Raw genomic sequence first — 15,013 nt, forward strand, 5'->3', positions numbered from 1 at the left:
CGCCTCACCGTGCATCGCAAGGATACTCGGATTATGATCAGCCACCACAGTGTCTGCCTAGTCGTATCCCCAGGCGACAAACCGATCACTTCCGGCAGCAGCGCAGCCCACACCCGAGCACACAACCTTGGTGCCCTGAAATCATGGGGTTTGAAGAAAAGATGGTGGATGAAGAATTTTGCTATGAAATCGAATTGATTCCCGACTGCCATTCTTCAAGCCTGGATCAAGAATCAGATGCTCATCAGGAAAAAAATGATTCCTCGAACTGGATGGGTAGTTTTCTTGAAGAGGCTGATGATTCAAAATCATCTCTAGTAGATGATAATAATCATGATAAGGCTACTTTTGATGATGATGAGTTCACAAAGATGGAATGTCATTCTGTGAAGATGAGTGATGATTCGGACTTGCTTTGGGATGTGGTGGGAGTGACTGATTCATCTTCATCACCATCATGTGTTGATAATTGTTCACAGCATAAGTGTTTGGACTCTGATGATGATTATGAAGATGATAGAGTAGATGGTGATGAGAGGCGTTCCTACAACCTCACTGCTGCGGAGTTCCAGCTGGTAAGAGTCCTTGTGCAGTGATTCATGGAGGACAAGCAGTTTGGGGGGCGTAGGAATGATGCCGACGTCAGGAACCGGTGCATGATCCGAAGCCTCCTCCAAGTCCCAGCCATCGAGGATGATTTTGTGAAGACGAAGGCGAGAGAGGAAAGGGACGGCGTAGAAATGTTGGTGGGAGTCATAAGTGAAATGATGGTGATCTTGTTCCTAATCGCATTCGATCCAGGAGGTGACGTTTCAATGCTTTTGCTATCGTCGACTGTGCCCGTAGTTCCATGGTTTCCACCTTGAGGACAAGGTGGATTTTAACCGTGGGGGAGTTGTTACGATCCCCTATATCTTAGGATTCCCCAAATATTTAGTTATCTTTTTATTCCCCATATCTTTTGATTCATAGTATATTTTCATATCTTGTTTTCTTGTTCCCTAAGCTAGTATTCTAGTATTATAAATAGGGCTAGGTTGTTATCTTTTTATTCATTGAATGAAGAAATAATTTGCACACATTACTTGTGCAATACTCCTTATCAAACCTTGAAGACTGCCGACGGAGGAAGTTCTCCGCGCCAACCACGAATTGAGCCGCCGACCCCAACGTTCGGGGCGCCGGATTGGTGTGTTGCGAGTGTAATCGCAGGATTTCTTCGTTAAGAGAATTGTGCTCTTAATATATATATATATATCCAATATACATGTATACACATGTACTATGATCTGATCTCATAACTGCTGGCTGTTGTTTTTCATACATGCATCGATTATGCTATTATACCAATTTACTTTATTTAATTAATCTCTTCATAATACTTATTTGTATTAATATGATATAACCAACAACGCTGGAGTCATTTTTCAGTACTGGAAGAGATTGGAGTTAAAGTTGAATCACTTTGTAGAAATCGATATCTTGCCTCCCTTATTCCTTATTATAGGTGGACTCGGTTAACATGCCCAGCTTCTTTTTCTTTTTCTTTTTGTATTGTTGTTCCTCCCTTCTCAACTATTTCACACTTTGAATTTCTTTTCCTTTTCCACGAATCCCATCTAACCTTCTTCCGTTTACTTCATCAATATGCGCCGATGCACATTTCATTAAATTGGGTACCAAAATTGCCAAGTTAAAACTGTGGCTTACTAGCTTCTTTATATAAGTATAGATGGATTCATGGGCGGACCCAAGTGAGGAGGGGAGCGGCTTAAGCCCTCATTGATATTATTTTTTTAACCTTTTTCTATTAATTTTTTAAATTAATTATTAAGATTTAGTGTAAATTATTATGTAAAAGCTCCTACAAATGATTTAATTTATTCAAAAGTATACTTTAGAATAAAATTTAAAAATTTCAGCCCCTATGGATAAATATTTCTGCGTCCGCCCCAGGATGGATTGTTGCACACTTTTGATGAAAACATGAATGTTTTATTGGAAAAAGATTCATGAAGCTAGAAATAACGTGTATGATTTGTAATTATAAGTTTGGTCAGCTACACTCGAAAACATAGGTATATAGTTTACTTGGCTGATTTTTTTTGGTTTTGGGCGTTAGGTGGCCATACAAAGAAACATGTTACTCTATGGGAGTTACTAACCTATAGTTTCAAAAACAAAATTATATACTCTATAAATTAACTATACTAAGTTGCTAACATGTAAAAAAATTAGGCTCAGAATACTTATGTATAATTGAATGTAAAGTTGTGCTGTTTCATTTGTCATTTGGTGGATCTCGTTCAATCAAAAGTGGTGATATGAAATTATTACAAATTGTGTGAGCTGCTAAAGTTGATTTTGCTGAATAATTGTAATTGTGGACTACTGATTGGTGGAAAATCAGAGGCAAAATGTGAAAAAATTCAAGCTTTGTGGAAATAATTAGGAGTTTTAAGGATTAATGTTTGATTCACAGAATTCGGTACCAATTTTTTATTGATATGAAGATAAATAATTGTGTATATAACTGAATTCAAGCTTTCAGAATTTGCGAGATATTAGTTCTCTTTTGGTGAAGCTTGTTGAAACAAAAAGAGATGTGATTTATTCGCGTGTGGTTTTGCTTCTCAAGTTAATTTTGATTCTTCTGGTTGCCACTGTAAGCGTAGAGAGAGTGTTTTTTGGAATGACGTTTGTGAAGAATAAGTTGAGAAATAGAATGAGTGATCAACCTTTGAACGATTGTTTGGTCACTTTCATTGAGAAAGATGTGTTTCTACAAGTATCCGATGATGATATAGTGAATCGTTTTGAAGAAATGGAGACTCGTTGAAAAATAAATTCGTTATAATGTAGTTTATTTTTGTATTTTGAAATGTATGACCCTAAAATTTGTATATTTCAAAATATATTGCTTTTAGTATTAGTTTTTATTTTTGGTATGTTATATAATTATTTATCATATAACTCGCACCCCCGAATATAAATTCCTGGATCTGCCATTGGAGTCAGGTCATATGGTAACGTCGATGGATCTTTATATATTATTAAAAATAAAATTTTAGATTATTCTCAATTACTCCCACAAGCAATTTTTAAAGTTTTTGTGTTGTATTGTGAGATTTATACGAGTTATTGCAGATCAAAATAAAGTGGAATTAGTACTAGAGAGCGTGGGAATTACATAAAAACGATGAATATTAAAAAATAATTTGCCCAATATATGAAATCTAGCTCGAATGATTGGAAAAAAAAAAGAATTGCCATCGTGCTGTCTATGCAGAATAAAAAGTTGCAAGTGGTCAAAGAATTTTGTATAAATCATGAAGGAGGTTGTGACAATCATCATGCCATAACTTTAGTTTGTATAAACCGATGTTATATACTCCATTTAGTCAATTATTGAGAGGTGCTTTTTAGCAGGAGGTTGGCCAAGCACACATACTTATCAGGAAAAAAAGTGAACTTTGGTTTGGTTGCATGTGAGCGCATGGCAATTTGGATTTGGTAGTAACGGCCATAACTTTTCCAATTTATTTTGAATTCAATTCCCGTTTTATAGTATTTTCTTGCTTTATTTAATCACCTATATAAAACTATCTTTCCAAATTGCACATCTTTAGCTTTGCCCTTCAAAATTCACAGTTAAATATCATAGTGTGATATTTCATATATCGCACTTTTGTTACAACTTTTCGAGTTTTCAGAGGAAAATATTGAAATGAAAAAGCAGACTATACAGTTGAGGTGATTTAAAGAAAAAAGAGTTGGATTGGCAGGTAGGAAAACAATATTTTAGCGGGCTGTTAAAGTTACAAAATCGAAAAGTCTGATTAATTAATTCTTTCACTGTTCTTATTATTTTTTTTTGTAGTACTACTATACTTCAGACTAACTTTGAATTTGTCGCTGTATACTACTCCACTTCTCATAACAATTACTCCTACTAGCCTTAAGTTAAAAGATTTTTATTCTCCTAAAAAATTTAAGCATAATTTTAAACACTTATTTTAGTAACACATGTATTGTATACATACAGAATGTAAAGAACAATATAAAAGTTTAAAGCAAATGTACCAAGAAAATTATGAAAAAGCAATGTATAGCATATCAATACTCATTCTTACATCAAAACTAACACTATATTAAAGTCATTAGATTAGAATAATTAACCGCCTAGATTGCATTACGTGGCACATTTATATAACTAGGATAACAATCCTAAAATATCTAAAAAAATCCCAAAAATTAAATTTTATAGTATAACTTTTTCGATGTAACTTATTTTTCCACATACTATATCAAATTAAAGTAATTTTACAAGAATTTTTATTAAATTTCATTCACATACATTCCTATGAAAACAATTGCACTAAAATGTAATTTCTATATTTCCATAACAACTTACACATAATGCTATTCATTGCATTGTTATGATGTCCTAGGTCAATGCATATAATGCCCCTAAGTTCAATGTGTATAATTAATGCCAAAAATGTAGTAATATTTTTTTAGTATGTTTTCGGATTTGCAAGCAAATTGTGGTTTAATGAAGTATGTTACGTGTTTCAATGCACCAAGTGTAGTGTATGTAATTCCCTAAGTACAAATAATATGTGTATATTTTCGAATTATATGTATATATATTATCAATCAGATCATTTTATTTTTAATGTCCTATTCACATTAAACTAATATCTATCATAAACCCTATATATATATATATATATATATATATATATCTCCATCATTAATTTTTTTAATCTAAAGGTTCATATTTCATCTTAATTTTAATATAAACTTAAGATTCATTTTAATCTATCAAAATTAAGATTCATTTTAATCTTATTCATATATAAAATTAAAATTCATTTTTAATCTATCAAAATTAAGATTCAATCTTATTCATATATCGTGTGTATATATATGTGCGTATGTGCGGCATGTTTTTTTAAAACTATTTATCTAGCTTAAAAACACACTGACTTAACAACGAATACCAGCTTGATATGCTTATTTGATCATATATACCCCACATTATCTTTCCATCATTTTCTTGGAGTTTTGCCAATTTATGAAACTTTGCCCCTATCACATATTTCATATTAATTGTCAAATTTAATGTTAAAGATTCATTTAAATTTAATTTTAAATCCAAACTGCAGGCTATGTCTTGCAGCTTAAAACTGGTTACGAATTTGAAGTATGGTTCTGCAGTTCATTTCAAATTTGACTAATATATTAATATTAACTACTCCCTCCGTCCGTGAATATGAGTTCTATTTTTCTATTTTAGTTCGTTTACGAATAGTAGTCTGAGTTTATTTTTTTTACTATAAATGGTAATTAATAGGATCTTCAATTCCACTAACTCATTTCATTCTCATTTCATTTAAAACTAATAAATACAAGTAAGATCTATATTCCACTAACTTTTACCATCTACTTTTCTTAACATTTTCTTAAAACTCGTTCCACAAATAAATGAGACTCCTAATGGCGGACAGAGATGTACTTTACCGTTTATAAAAAATGAATTGGTTATTAATAAATAATAATACCAAATCTACCTCATTAGTATTGTGTCATAAAGCACTTCCTAATTAGCATGAATTCACTATTTTTTTTGCATATAATTCATATTTTTTGTAAATAAAGAAAGGAAATCAATTGTATATAATTGAAGCTCTACATTAAATGTTCCCTAGATCCAACGCGTTGTCAATAGAAAAAAAATAGAAGTAATCTTTTCCACATATTTCAACAATCAAAATTATTCATATGAATGTGATGAGGATAAAATTATTTGTTCCCTTTCTGGAATGGAATTTTCTTTATTCTCTTCATATTGAAAATCTTCCACCAAAGTTGAATTTCAACACTTGAGTCACCAACCAAACGGTCCCTCTCCACCCTGGACATGCAAAAAGTTAACCTAGTTGCCGACCATCACCCCACATACACGTGGCCCATTCTGATTGCTTTTCTTAGCCTTATGTACATTGACTTTATCTTCATTAATTAAGTCAGCGCTCATTTACTCAACCAATCAAACCCCCATTCCCAATTAACATACTCCCGGCCGCATGAGATCCCTACCCCAGCACGTGAATTAGACATGCACAAACCGAACTGGACCGCAGGTTAACCGGCGGTTCGAACTGCCGGTTCACAAACCGAAATTGGAACCTGCGCCGGCGGTTCGAATCGGGTGGCGGTTCGGCGGTTCAAGCAGGCCGGTTCAGGTTCAAAAAAAGCGTGAACCGTAACCGGTGGTTCAAAACAGCCGATTTGCCGGTTTGAACCAGCGGTTCCAACGGTAGAATTCCGGCTAGGGCGTAAGTTTTCAGGCTAGGTGTGTAGAACAACCGGCGGTTTACGACGGTTCAACACCTTTTTCAGGTGGCAGCGTATAGGCATGAAAACGGTCAGAATCTGGCGGTTTTCGTCAGAAACTGTGGACTGAACCGCCGGTTCAGTCCGAAACCGCCGGTTCAGGGGGTAAACCGGCCGAAATTTGACATTTGAATTTTTTTTCTTTCAATTTTACTCCTATAAATACCCCACTTCCCCCATCATTTTTACTCACCCCATTCCTGTGTTAACAAGGATTTCCTTCCCAATCTCAATTTCTCTATTCTCTATCCTCATTCTCTCTAATTGCTCAAGTTGTTTACTATTATATTTGTTGTTGTGTTCGTAATTTACCATTTATTCAATACTCCATATTCTATACTACTTTCATTTTGCATTATGTCTTCTTCTCGTGGTGGACCGGGACGTGGTGATCGAGGCAAAGGAATTGCCCAAGATCAAAGTAGTCGTCCCCAAAGATCAAAGCGACCTAGTCGTCGAGAAGTTATGGAAGAAGTTTCCAAAGTGGCGGCTGAACGCATGCAAGTAAGTTTTAAAAAATAAAATTATTTTTACAATTCATAATTTCATAAGATAGAATTTTTAAAATTTTTTTTTGTGTTCCTAATTAAAATTTCAACTTATATAATATTTATAGATAGAAGAAGATCATAGGATAACCATGCTACTCACTGAAATGCATTAAGGTGGGGGGAGGGGCGGTGGTAGTTCCTAACAACAAGATGACGAGTACGACATGTCTATATCGTCGGACTCGGACAACAATGATGATAGATCTCATTCTCGTATTCCGTCTAGCACCGGCGGAAATGAGGACATGCCTCCCCCCCCCACCCACTAAAAAAGCATTGAAATATAATATTTTTGTTAAACACTACAAGAAGGTCCCGGTGGTAATTCCAAGTCCTAATGATCCGCTCTCTCAAGAAGAGACATCGGCGTTTCATGCATATTGTAACTATTGTGATAAAGTCTACAAATTTGCGAGTGGTGGGGGATATAGCACCCTCCGTCGTCATTTGGTGACAAAACATTCGGTAGAATGTGGCACTGCCTCTAGCCAAACCCAACCAAACTTCCAACCCGGTGGCTCAGGTTCGTCAGGTATGCCTCTTTTTAAATATGATCCTAAAAATTTTGCTGACGTTATGACTAGATGGCCTGCAATGAAGCATTTTCGTTTTAATGTTTATGATGACAAAAAATTTGAGGCTACTATGCAAAGTGGTTTGAACGTAGCTGTCAAAAGAGTAGGTCGAATGACCGTTCAACGATCTACCGTTCGACAATGTTTGGAGAAAAAAGTTGAATTATCACGTTATTTACTCAACTTGGGACACAAAGTGAACATTTGCTCAGATGTATGGACTGATTGTTTTAATAGACATTCATACATGGGCATTGCGGTTCAATTTGTGGACAATAGTTGGACTTTGAACAAGCATTTGATTGGTTTTAGAGAATTTGAGACACCACACACTGCACCCGAAATTGCTTCTATAATTATTCAAGTTTTGAATGAATTTCAATTATGCAATAAGATATTTTCTGTTGGTTTTGATAATGTAACTGCTAACACTACAAGTATTAATGACTTGATTGCGGCTTGTGCTCCGGTTATTGGTGGTAAGTATTTTCATCAAAGATGCATATGTCATATTTTGAATTTATGTGTACAAGATGCGCTTGAATTATGGCAAAAGCATGTTAGTCTTATTAGAACTACAGTTAGATTAATCCATCAAAAGTCGTCTATTGGCAAAGCTTGGAAGAAGTATTGCCATCAAAAGAAGGTAAGATATACGAATTTTATCATGGATGTATCTCATAAACGGAATTCGACATATGATTGTCTGAATTCTACTTTGTCGCATAAAGATTCTTTGTGTGATTTTTTTAGAACCTATCCCGTTTCTGATTTATATCTGTCGCATAGTTGTTGAGATCATAACGTGAGTTTATTTAAATTGTTCAAATATTTAAAAAATGCGACTGTTGAATTATCGGGTGTTTATTATTGCACTGATGTTCGTGTTTGAGCATTGCATGTATATATCACTTGGTTTTAAAATTGCGATGAAAAATGCTTCATCTTCTCCTGAATTGATGTGTGTTTTATATTATATGATTGAAAAATGGCTTAAGTATTCCAGTGAGATTCCAACGGTGTTTTTTATTGCAAAGGTCATGGATCCAAAATGGAAATTAGCAGGTACCTCAAGGATTTTAGATTTTTATTATAACAATTTGAGTTCTATTGATCTTGGTCCACCTCAAGTATGGTAAGTGAGTTAGATTTATATTTCGATTCACTCTTTTCCTTTGGTGATGAAGGTCCTACTCCTCCCGCCCAAATCGACGTCCTCGATTTGTGGGGAACAAACGAGAAAGATTTTCCCATACTTGCGTCAATGGTCAAGGAGATTTTTTCGATTTTGGCTTCCACTGTCGCTGTCGAGTTCGCTTTCAGTGTTGGATCACGTGTGTTGGGTGAATCAAGAAGTAAGCTCTCTGCAAAAAATATGGAAGCCGTGACGTTACTTGATGATTGGGCCAAAGCTGACGTCAGAGAACAAGAAAATGATTGGGATGATCGTCAGGAGGAATCACAAGAAGAATTCACTGGAGATGAATCGTAGGCCAACCGTCAACCGTCGGCCAAGCAAGCCAAATAGGTAAGTAAGGTAAGAGAACTACGTGGGCTTTGATTCCCTAATGCAAATGAGCATTAGGGATACGTATGCACCTCAACTTAAATTTTAAATTTAAGTTGAGCTCAAGTCCTTTTCCCCTTATTTCTTTTTTTTCATTTGTTTCTACTTTAAAAATATGCAAATATAATTAAATAATTATATTTATATATGCTCTAGTCGGTGAAGTAGATTTCTCTATAAGGCTAAATCCGGGAAACTTTTGACAATTCTACTATAATTGTTGATTGTTAGACTAAACTCAACATTTAAGGTTGAATTGCTAAATGTGTCCTCAATTTAGTTATGTAGAAACATCTCCTTCGCCGACTAAGAGTATATATACTTATAAATTTATTGTTCAGAACTTCAAGTCTGTTTTGTAATTTGTAATTAGCTTCGTTGTAGACTAGTAGTGTCGTTGTATTTAAATTTTTTGTTTAAAGACTTCAAGTTTTTTTTGATTTGTAATTGTTGTAACTTGTAATCTCAATAAAATTAGAATTTTCATCGTGATTTTTTGAATTTTATTTACGCACATTTCATAAATAAATAAATAAGAAAATGCAAAAAAAAAATTACGAACCGCCGAACCGGAGGTTTCGGCAAAAAACCGGCGGTTTTGAACTGCCCCATGAACCGGCGGTTTTTTTTCCGGCAGTTCCGGTTCCGGTTAATGAAAATGTTGAACGTTCGGAATCGGCAGTTTTTTAACCGTGTACGTGCCTAACTAGAATACCCTTTTGCCTTTTTAAATTTAAATTTTAAGGAGAAATAAATCTGTACGCGATATTTGCTGGTGTTATATAATCTCTACGCCCATCCATGTGTTATATAATCTCTACGCCCATCCATCCTATACTCCATTCATTTAATTCATTTAACACACACATATGTTATAGCTGTACGTATCGGCGGCCGCCGGAGGGGATCGGAGGTTCATTTTGTTCGCCAGCTACTTAGTTGAGAAGTGATCAGTTAGAATGAGGAGAAGAGCGGTGAATAGCGCCGAGAAGGCGGAGGAAGGTGAGGAAGAAGGCGGTGGTGAAATTGGAGAGGAGGCTGCTCAAGTACGAGGAGCTGCCGGAGTATTTAAAGGATAACGAATTTATAACGGATCATTACAGATGCGAGTGGCCTTTGAAAGATGTAATTCGCAGCGTCTTCACCTTGCACAACGAGACGCTCAATATCTGGACGTGAGTCGATTTCAATTCAATCCTTTTGTATTTTGATTCAGTTTTCGTGTTTCCGGTTTGGATTTTGGAATCAAACTGTAGAGATTCTGATTTCGGCTCGATTTGCTTCAGGCATTTGATCGGATTCGTGATATTTTTCGGATTGACGGTTATCAGCTTGACGGACAAGACGACGTTCAAAAATGTGTTGGCCGCTTTTTTCGGGTAATTCACGCAATTGTAGTTGTTTGTTTGATGGATGATATTTTGGGCTTTTCTTCCTCTTCACACATTTCACACTATTTTCTTATCGTTTTGATTATTGACCAATAATTGAATCTGCAGAGAGGAAAGCGACGGATGGTTGTTCAAGTCGACGATGATGATGAACCAATCCAACGGCTCTAACGCTTTCTTTTCGGTTAGTGTCTTTTCTTCTCTTTCTTTGGAGACAAATTACGAAAAAATAAAATAAGGCTTCCCATATTGGAAAATAGTAGTCACGCGCTGGTGGGCCGCTACACACATGCTGTTTTTATTCTAGGGTTAGGGTAGAAATTCCCCACTAATAAAAATCTAATCTAAATATCAAATAAAACGTGTACTATATATATATATTGGATTAAAAGATCTAACGACCTCCGTTTGGCATTTGTTCTACGTTTAAGAATGATTCTACGTTTAAGAATGGTTCTATCTTGATCACAATCCTATATATATATATTTTCCCTATATTCAAAGAGGTGTGACTTGTGCGAATCAATAAAGTGGCTGGTATGATGATTTTTCTTGTTGATTCAAATGGAATGCATCTGTCTCAAGCTGGCAATTATAAAGCATATAGAATGTATCAAGCTAAACTCAGAAACTAATTGAGTTATATACCGGATTTAGTAGTCATTTAACTAGCTATTTAAGGAATTCAATTATATCCAATGATAGTAGCGTAATCAAATTTTAAAATGAGTTAATATTGCCAACAATAGTTGTAATCCAATAAGTTGATTCAATGGTTCTATTTCATTTTTATGTCTACCTAATTGGTCGGTCAGAATTGTGCTGCCATATTAGCGTCTTATACGGTCGATTCTTTTTAATTAAAGATAATTATTTTTATGATCGCATACTGCCATTTATGATTGTACACGATTTTGATATATAGATTTTGGATTTTGGGAGACTTATCTTAGTCAAAAGATATACTCCCTATTAAATACAGAATTCTTTGTACGAGTTTCGGGGGAATCTTCTTGTTAATTAAGTTTCGAATTAAATTCCTTGATTTTTCTGGTGCACTATAGAATCAGGCACGTGGGGAGCCGCCCAATACAGTAAGTACTATACTTAATTATACTATAAACGTAGGAACAAAGTTCCAAGGAGAGTATTTCTTGAAACATTGATTGAATTTAATGCGAGCACAACTGCAAAAAATATTACGCTTCGATTTAAATATATATGGACTATTGTAAATTAGACTAAAGTTCAAATTAATCACGTACATTTGTTCAATTAATTTTTTTAGTTCTACATATTAAATTTTAACTTTTGCTTCTTAATACTATATTTTGGTCCATATTTAATGATTCCTTATAAAATTAAGGGTTAATCTTATTTTAAAGTTCTAAAGTCCAAATTAGTCTTGTACATTTGCAAAAAAAACCTATTTTGTTTGTCATACACATTTAAGTGTGTTATCTTTTGATCCTAAATAATAGGTTTTGATTCATATTTTAACTCATCAATTAAGTTAAAATTAATTTGACTGAACCATTAAATATGGGCCAAAACATAATGTTTGAGACCAAAAGTTAACAAAGTTAATTTTTATAATGGAAGCAATCCTACACATGAAGAATTAATAATCCATATCAGTGAATTCAAAAACTAATATGCCTTGTTTTTGTAATGGACGTGGAAATGCAGGATTCATATCTGAGACATATTGCAGAATCACCAATCTTGGGCATGAATATATACTCAAAGTCAGTCCCAGTATGGCCTTGGTTGGTATTCCTGGGCGGGGCAATGACCTGCTTGATCTTCAGCACAGTGTCGCACCTCTTCGCTTGCCACTCTCGGCGGTTCTACTTCTTCTTCTGGCGGTTGGACTACGTGGGCATCTCCCTCATGATCGTCTGCTCCTTCTTCGCTCCCATATACTACGCCTTCTCCGACCAACCTCACTGGCGCTTCCTCTACCTCTCCTCCATCACATTAGTCGGCATCCTGGTCATCGTCACTCTGCTGGCCCCTTCCCTCTCTAGCGGCCGTTTCAGGTCCTTCAGAGCTGCTCTGTTCCTCTGCATGGGATTCTCAGGCGTCATTCCGGCCACCCACGCCGTCGTCCTCCACTACGACCACCCCTTGATTTTGGGATCCCTTTGTTATGAGATTGTGATGGGGCTTCTGTACGCTGTTGGGGCGGTGTTTTATGTGACTAGGATCCCTGAGAGATGGAGGCCCGGTGCATTTGACATTGTGGGCCACAGCCATCAGATTTTCCACGTGCTCGTCGTTGCCGCCGCATTGGCTCACAGCGCTGCCACGCTCATTATCATGGAATGGCGACGGGGTTTTACTGCCCCGGCTTAATAGGTTGTGATGATTTTATTCGAATGAGTTCCTCTAGTTTTGTTTCTGTTCTGCTTCTGCTTGTGATGATGATGATATCATATATATATATAGATGGAGTATGTATTTGTATCTGCTTGAACTTGTGAAGCTCGCTATATTAAGGAAATTGGATCCTCATACAAAATTATTTTCTTGATTAATCAGTTGTTTCTGCTGGCCTCGCTTCTCATAGTATAGCAAAGTACTAGCAAGGGATGGAAGGAGTAATATTTCTTCTTCTCTTGCCGTTAGACTTGGCTTTAGATGCAATTTATTTTGGTGAATCGACCTGACAGTCTCCCGTCAGCGCAATCTTACCTTCAGCAAAGATCCATAAGCAAAATCAGATCTCCAAAGTTTTGAAAAGACAATTTGTCAAGCCGTCATATGCAAAAGTTCTCACATTTTAGTAAAAAAAAGTGCACAAAGTGGCAAAGCATAGAATCAAAAGTGAAAATGGATAATGGATCTAACACTAGATTTTGGCTTGACCATTGGATCGAGAATGATACTCTCAAGATTTTCTTTCCATGGTTATTCGCGATTTCTACATAGCAAAATAACTTTATTCAGGAGATGGGTATCTAGGAGGAGAAAAAATTGGTTTGGAACTTTACATAGAGAAGAAGACTTTTTGCTTGGGGAGGAGGATTTGGACCTAAGAGTGTCCACAATGGGGGAGCCGCGGCCCGTGGCCTTCACGCGGCCCCCCATTGCAGAGAGCCGAGAGCCGGGGCCCTGAGGCGAGAGACGAGGCTGAGCCGCGGCCGCGGCCTTCACGCGGCTGAGCCGTGTGAGCCGCGGCCCTCCACTGCAGCGGGCCGCGAAACGCGGCTGGGCCGCCGAATTTTTTTTTTTTTTTTTCGAAAATTATTTTATAAAAATACACTCCCTCCCATTTCCATTTTTCCACATCTTTGTACACTTCCATTTCCTTCATTTTCACTTTCAAACACTACAAAAAATGCAAGGTGGAGATGGTAATTCCCCGGGGTATGGAGACTCGGGATACGGCAACTTCCCCAATCAGACGTGGAGTCCGCAATCGCCCCAATTCCGAGTCCAGCCATCCCAGCAGAGGAACTTGGTTCGCCAACCATCGGGGTTCGGTGACTACCGACCGAATATGGACGCGATCAACAACCCGTCCCAGCACTTCCAATCCTCTCAATTCCAATCCTCCCAATTCCAATACTCTCAGTCTCCTCTGTCTGAATCTGATAGATTCACATGGGAACAATTGATGGGTACACCGGAGACCCCGACATCCGGTAGTGTGGAGATGGAGGCCCCCACCGGGGGTCGCCGAACCGGCGGTGGTGGGGGGCGAGGCGGCGGCGGTGGGAGTGGGAGGCGAGGCGAGGCGGCAGAGAGACGGCGACCGGCGGTGGGCGAGGCGGAGACGGAGACGGAGAGCCGGCGACCGGCGGTGGCCGAGGCGGTGGTGATCGGCGGGGCGAGAAGTACAACGACGACGAATCCCTCGCTGTTGCGCGGGCTTGGGAGGCGGTCACGACGAATCCGGTCATCGGCACGGATCAGACCGACATTTGCTTCTGGAGGCGCGTCCTGACGGTGTACAACAGCTTCAAACCAGAAGGCAGTGCCTCCCGTGATGAAGGCCAAATCCGGAAGAAGTTCGGCCGGATCAGTAGAGCTGTGAAGAGGTTCAGGAACATTTACGAGAGACAGCTCCAGAATGCCGAAAGCGGCCGCAGCGAAGCCGACGTACGGGCGTTATCGTATCAGTTGTTTAATACTGAAAACTGGCCCAAGTTCACCTACTGGAATGAATACATGCTTCTTCGAGACTCCCCTCAATTCAAGGCGATTTGCGACGATGAGACCGGTCATACTGGGAAGCGGACAAAAACCGGGGCCGACGGCACCTACAGCAGTGGTACCGACTCACGTGCATTCGACCTGAATGACGATGTGAGAGATGAGCCCCCCTCGACAATGTCGAGGCGCCAGCGCCCGCAAGGCCAACAATCCGCCATCCGGGAAGCTAGATCCGCTTCCCAAGTCTCTCGGGCGAGCGCGACGACAGCGCACCCTTCAACACCGACCGCGGCGTTGACTCAAACACTGGAGGTGCAGATGATGAAGCAACTCCATGATAACTTGTGCTTGTACGAGAAGTCGACG

General features: G+C 37.8%; 1 protein-coding gene across 1 annotated transcript; it reads left to right on the forward strand.

The window, feature by feature from the left end:
* Positions 1 to 10,073: 10,073 nt before the first annotated feature.
* LOC121803903 (heptahelical transmembrane protein 2-like) lies at positions 10,074 to 13,026 on the forward strand (the record flags this gene model as incomplete). Its single annotated transcript, XM_042203478.1, has 4 exons — positions 10,074 to 10,270; positions 10,382 to 10,474; positions 10,595 to 10,670; positions 12,176 to 13,026. Coding segments are annotated over 4 exons (1,035 nt in total), but the record flags the coding sequence as incomplete, so codon positions are not given.
* Positions 13,027 to 15,013: the final 1,987 nt, after the last annotated feature.

This window comes from Salvia splendens, chromosome 5 (assembly GCF_004379255.2).
Source record: "Salvia splendens isolate huo1 chromosome 5, SspV2, whole genome shotgun sequence".
In the NCBI taxonomy this organism is placed as follows: domain Eukaryota; kingdom Viridiplantae; phylum Streptophyta; class Magnoliopsida; order Lamiales; family Lamiaceae; genus Salvia; species Salvia splendens.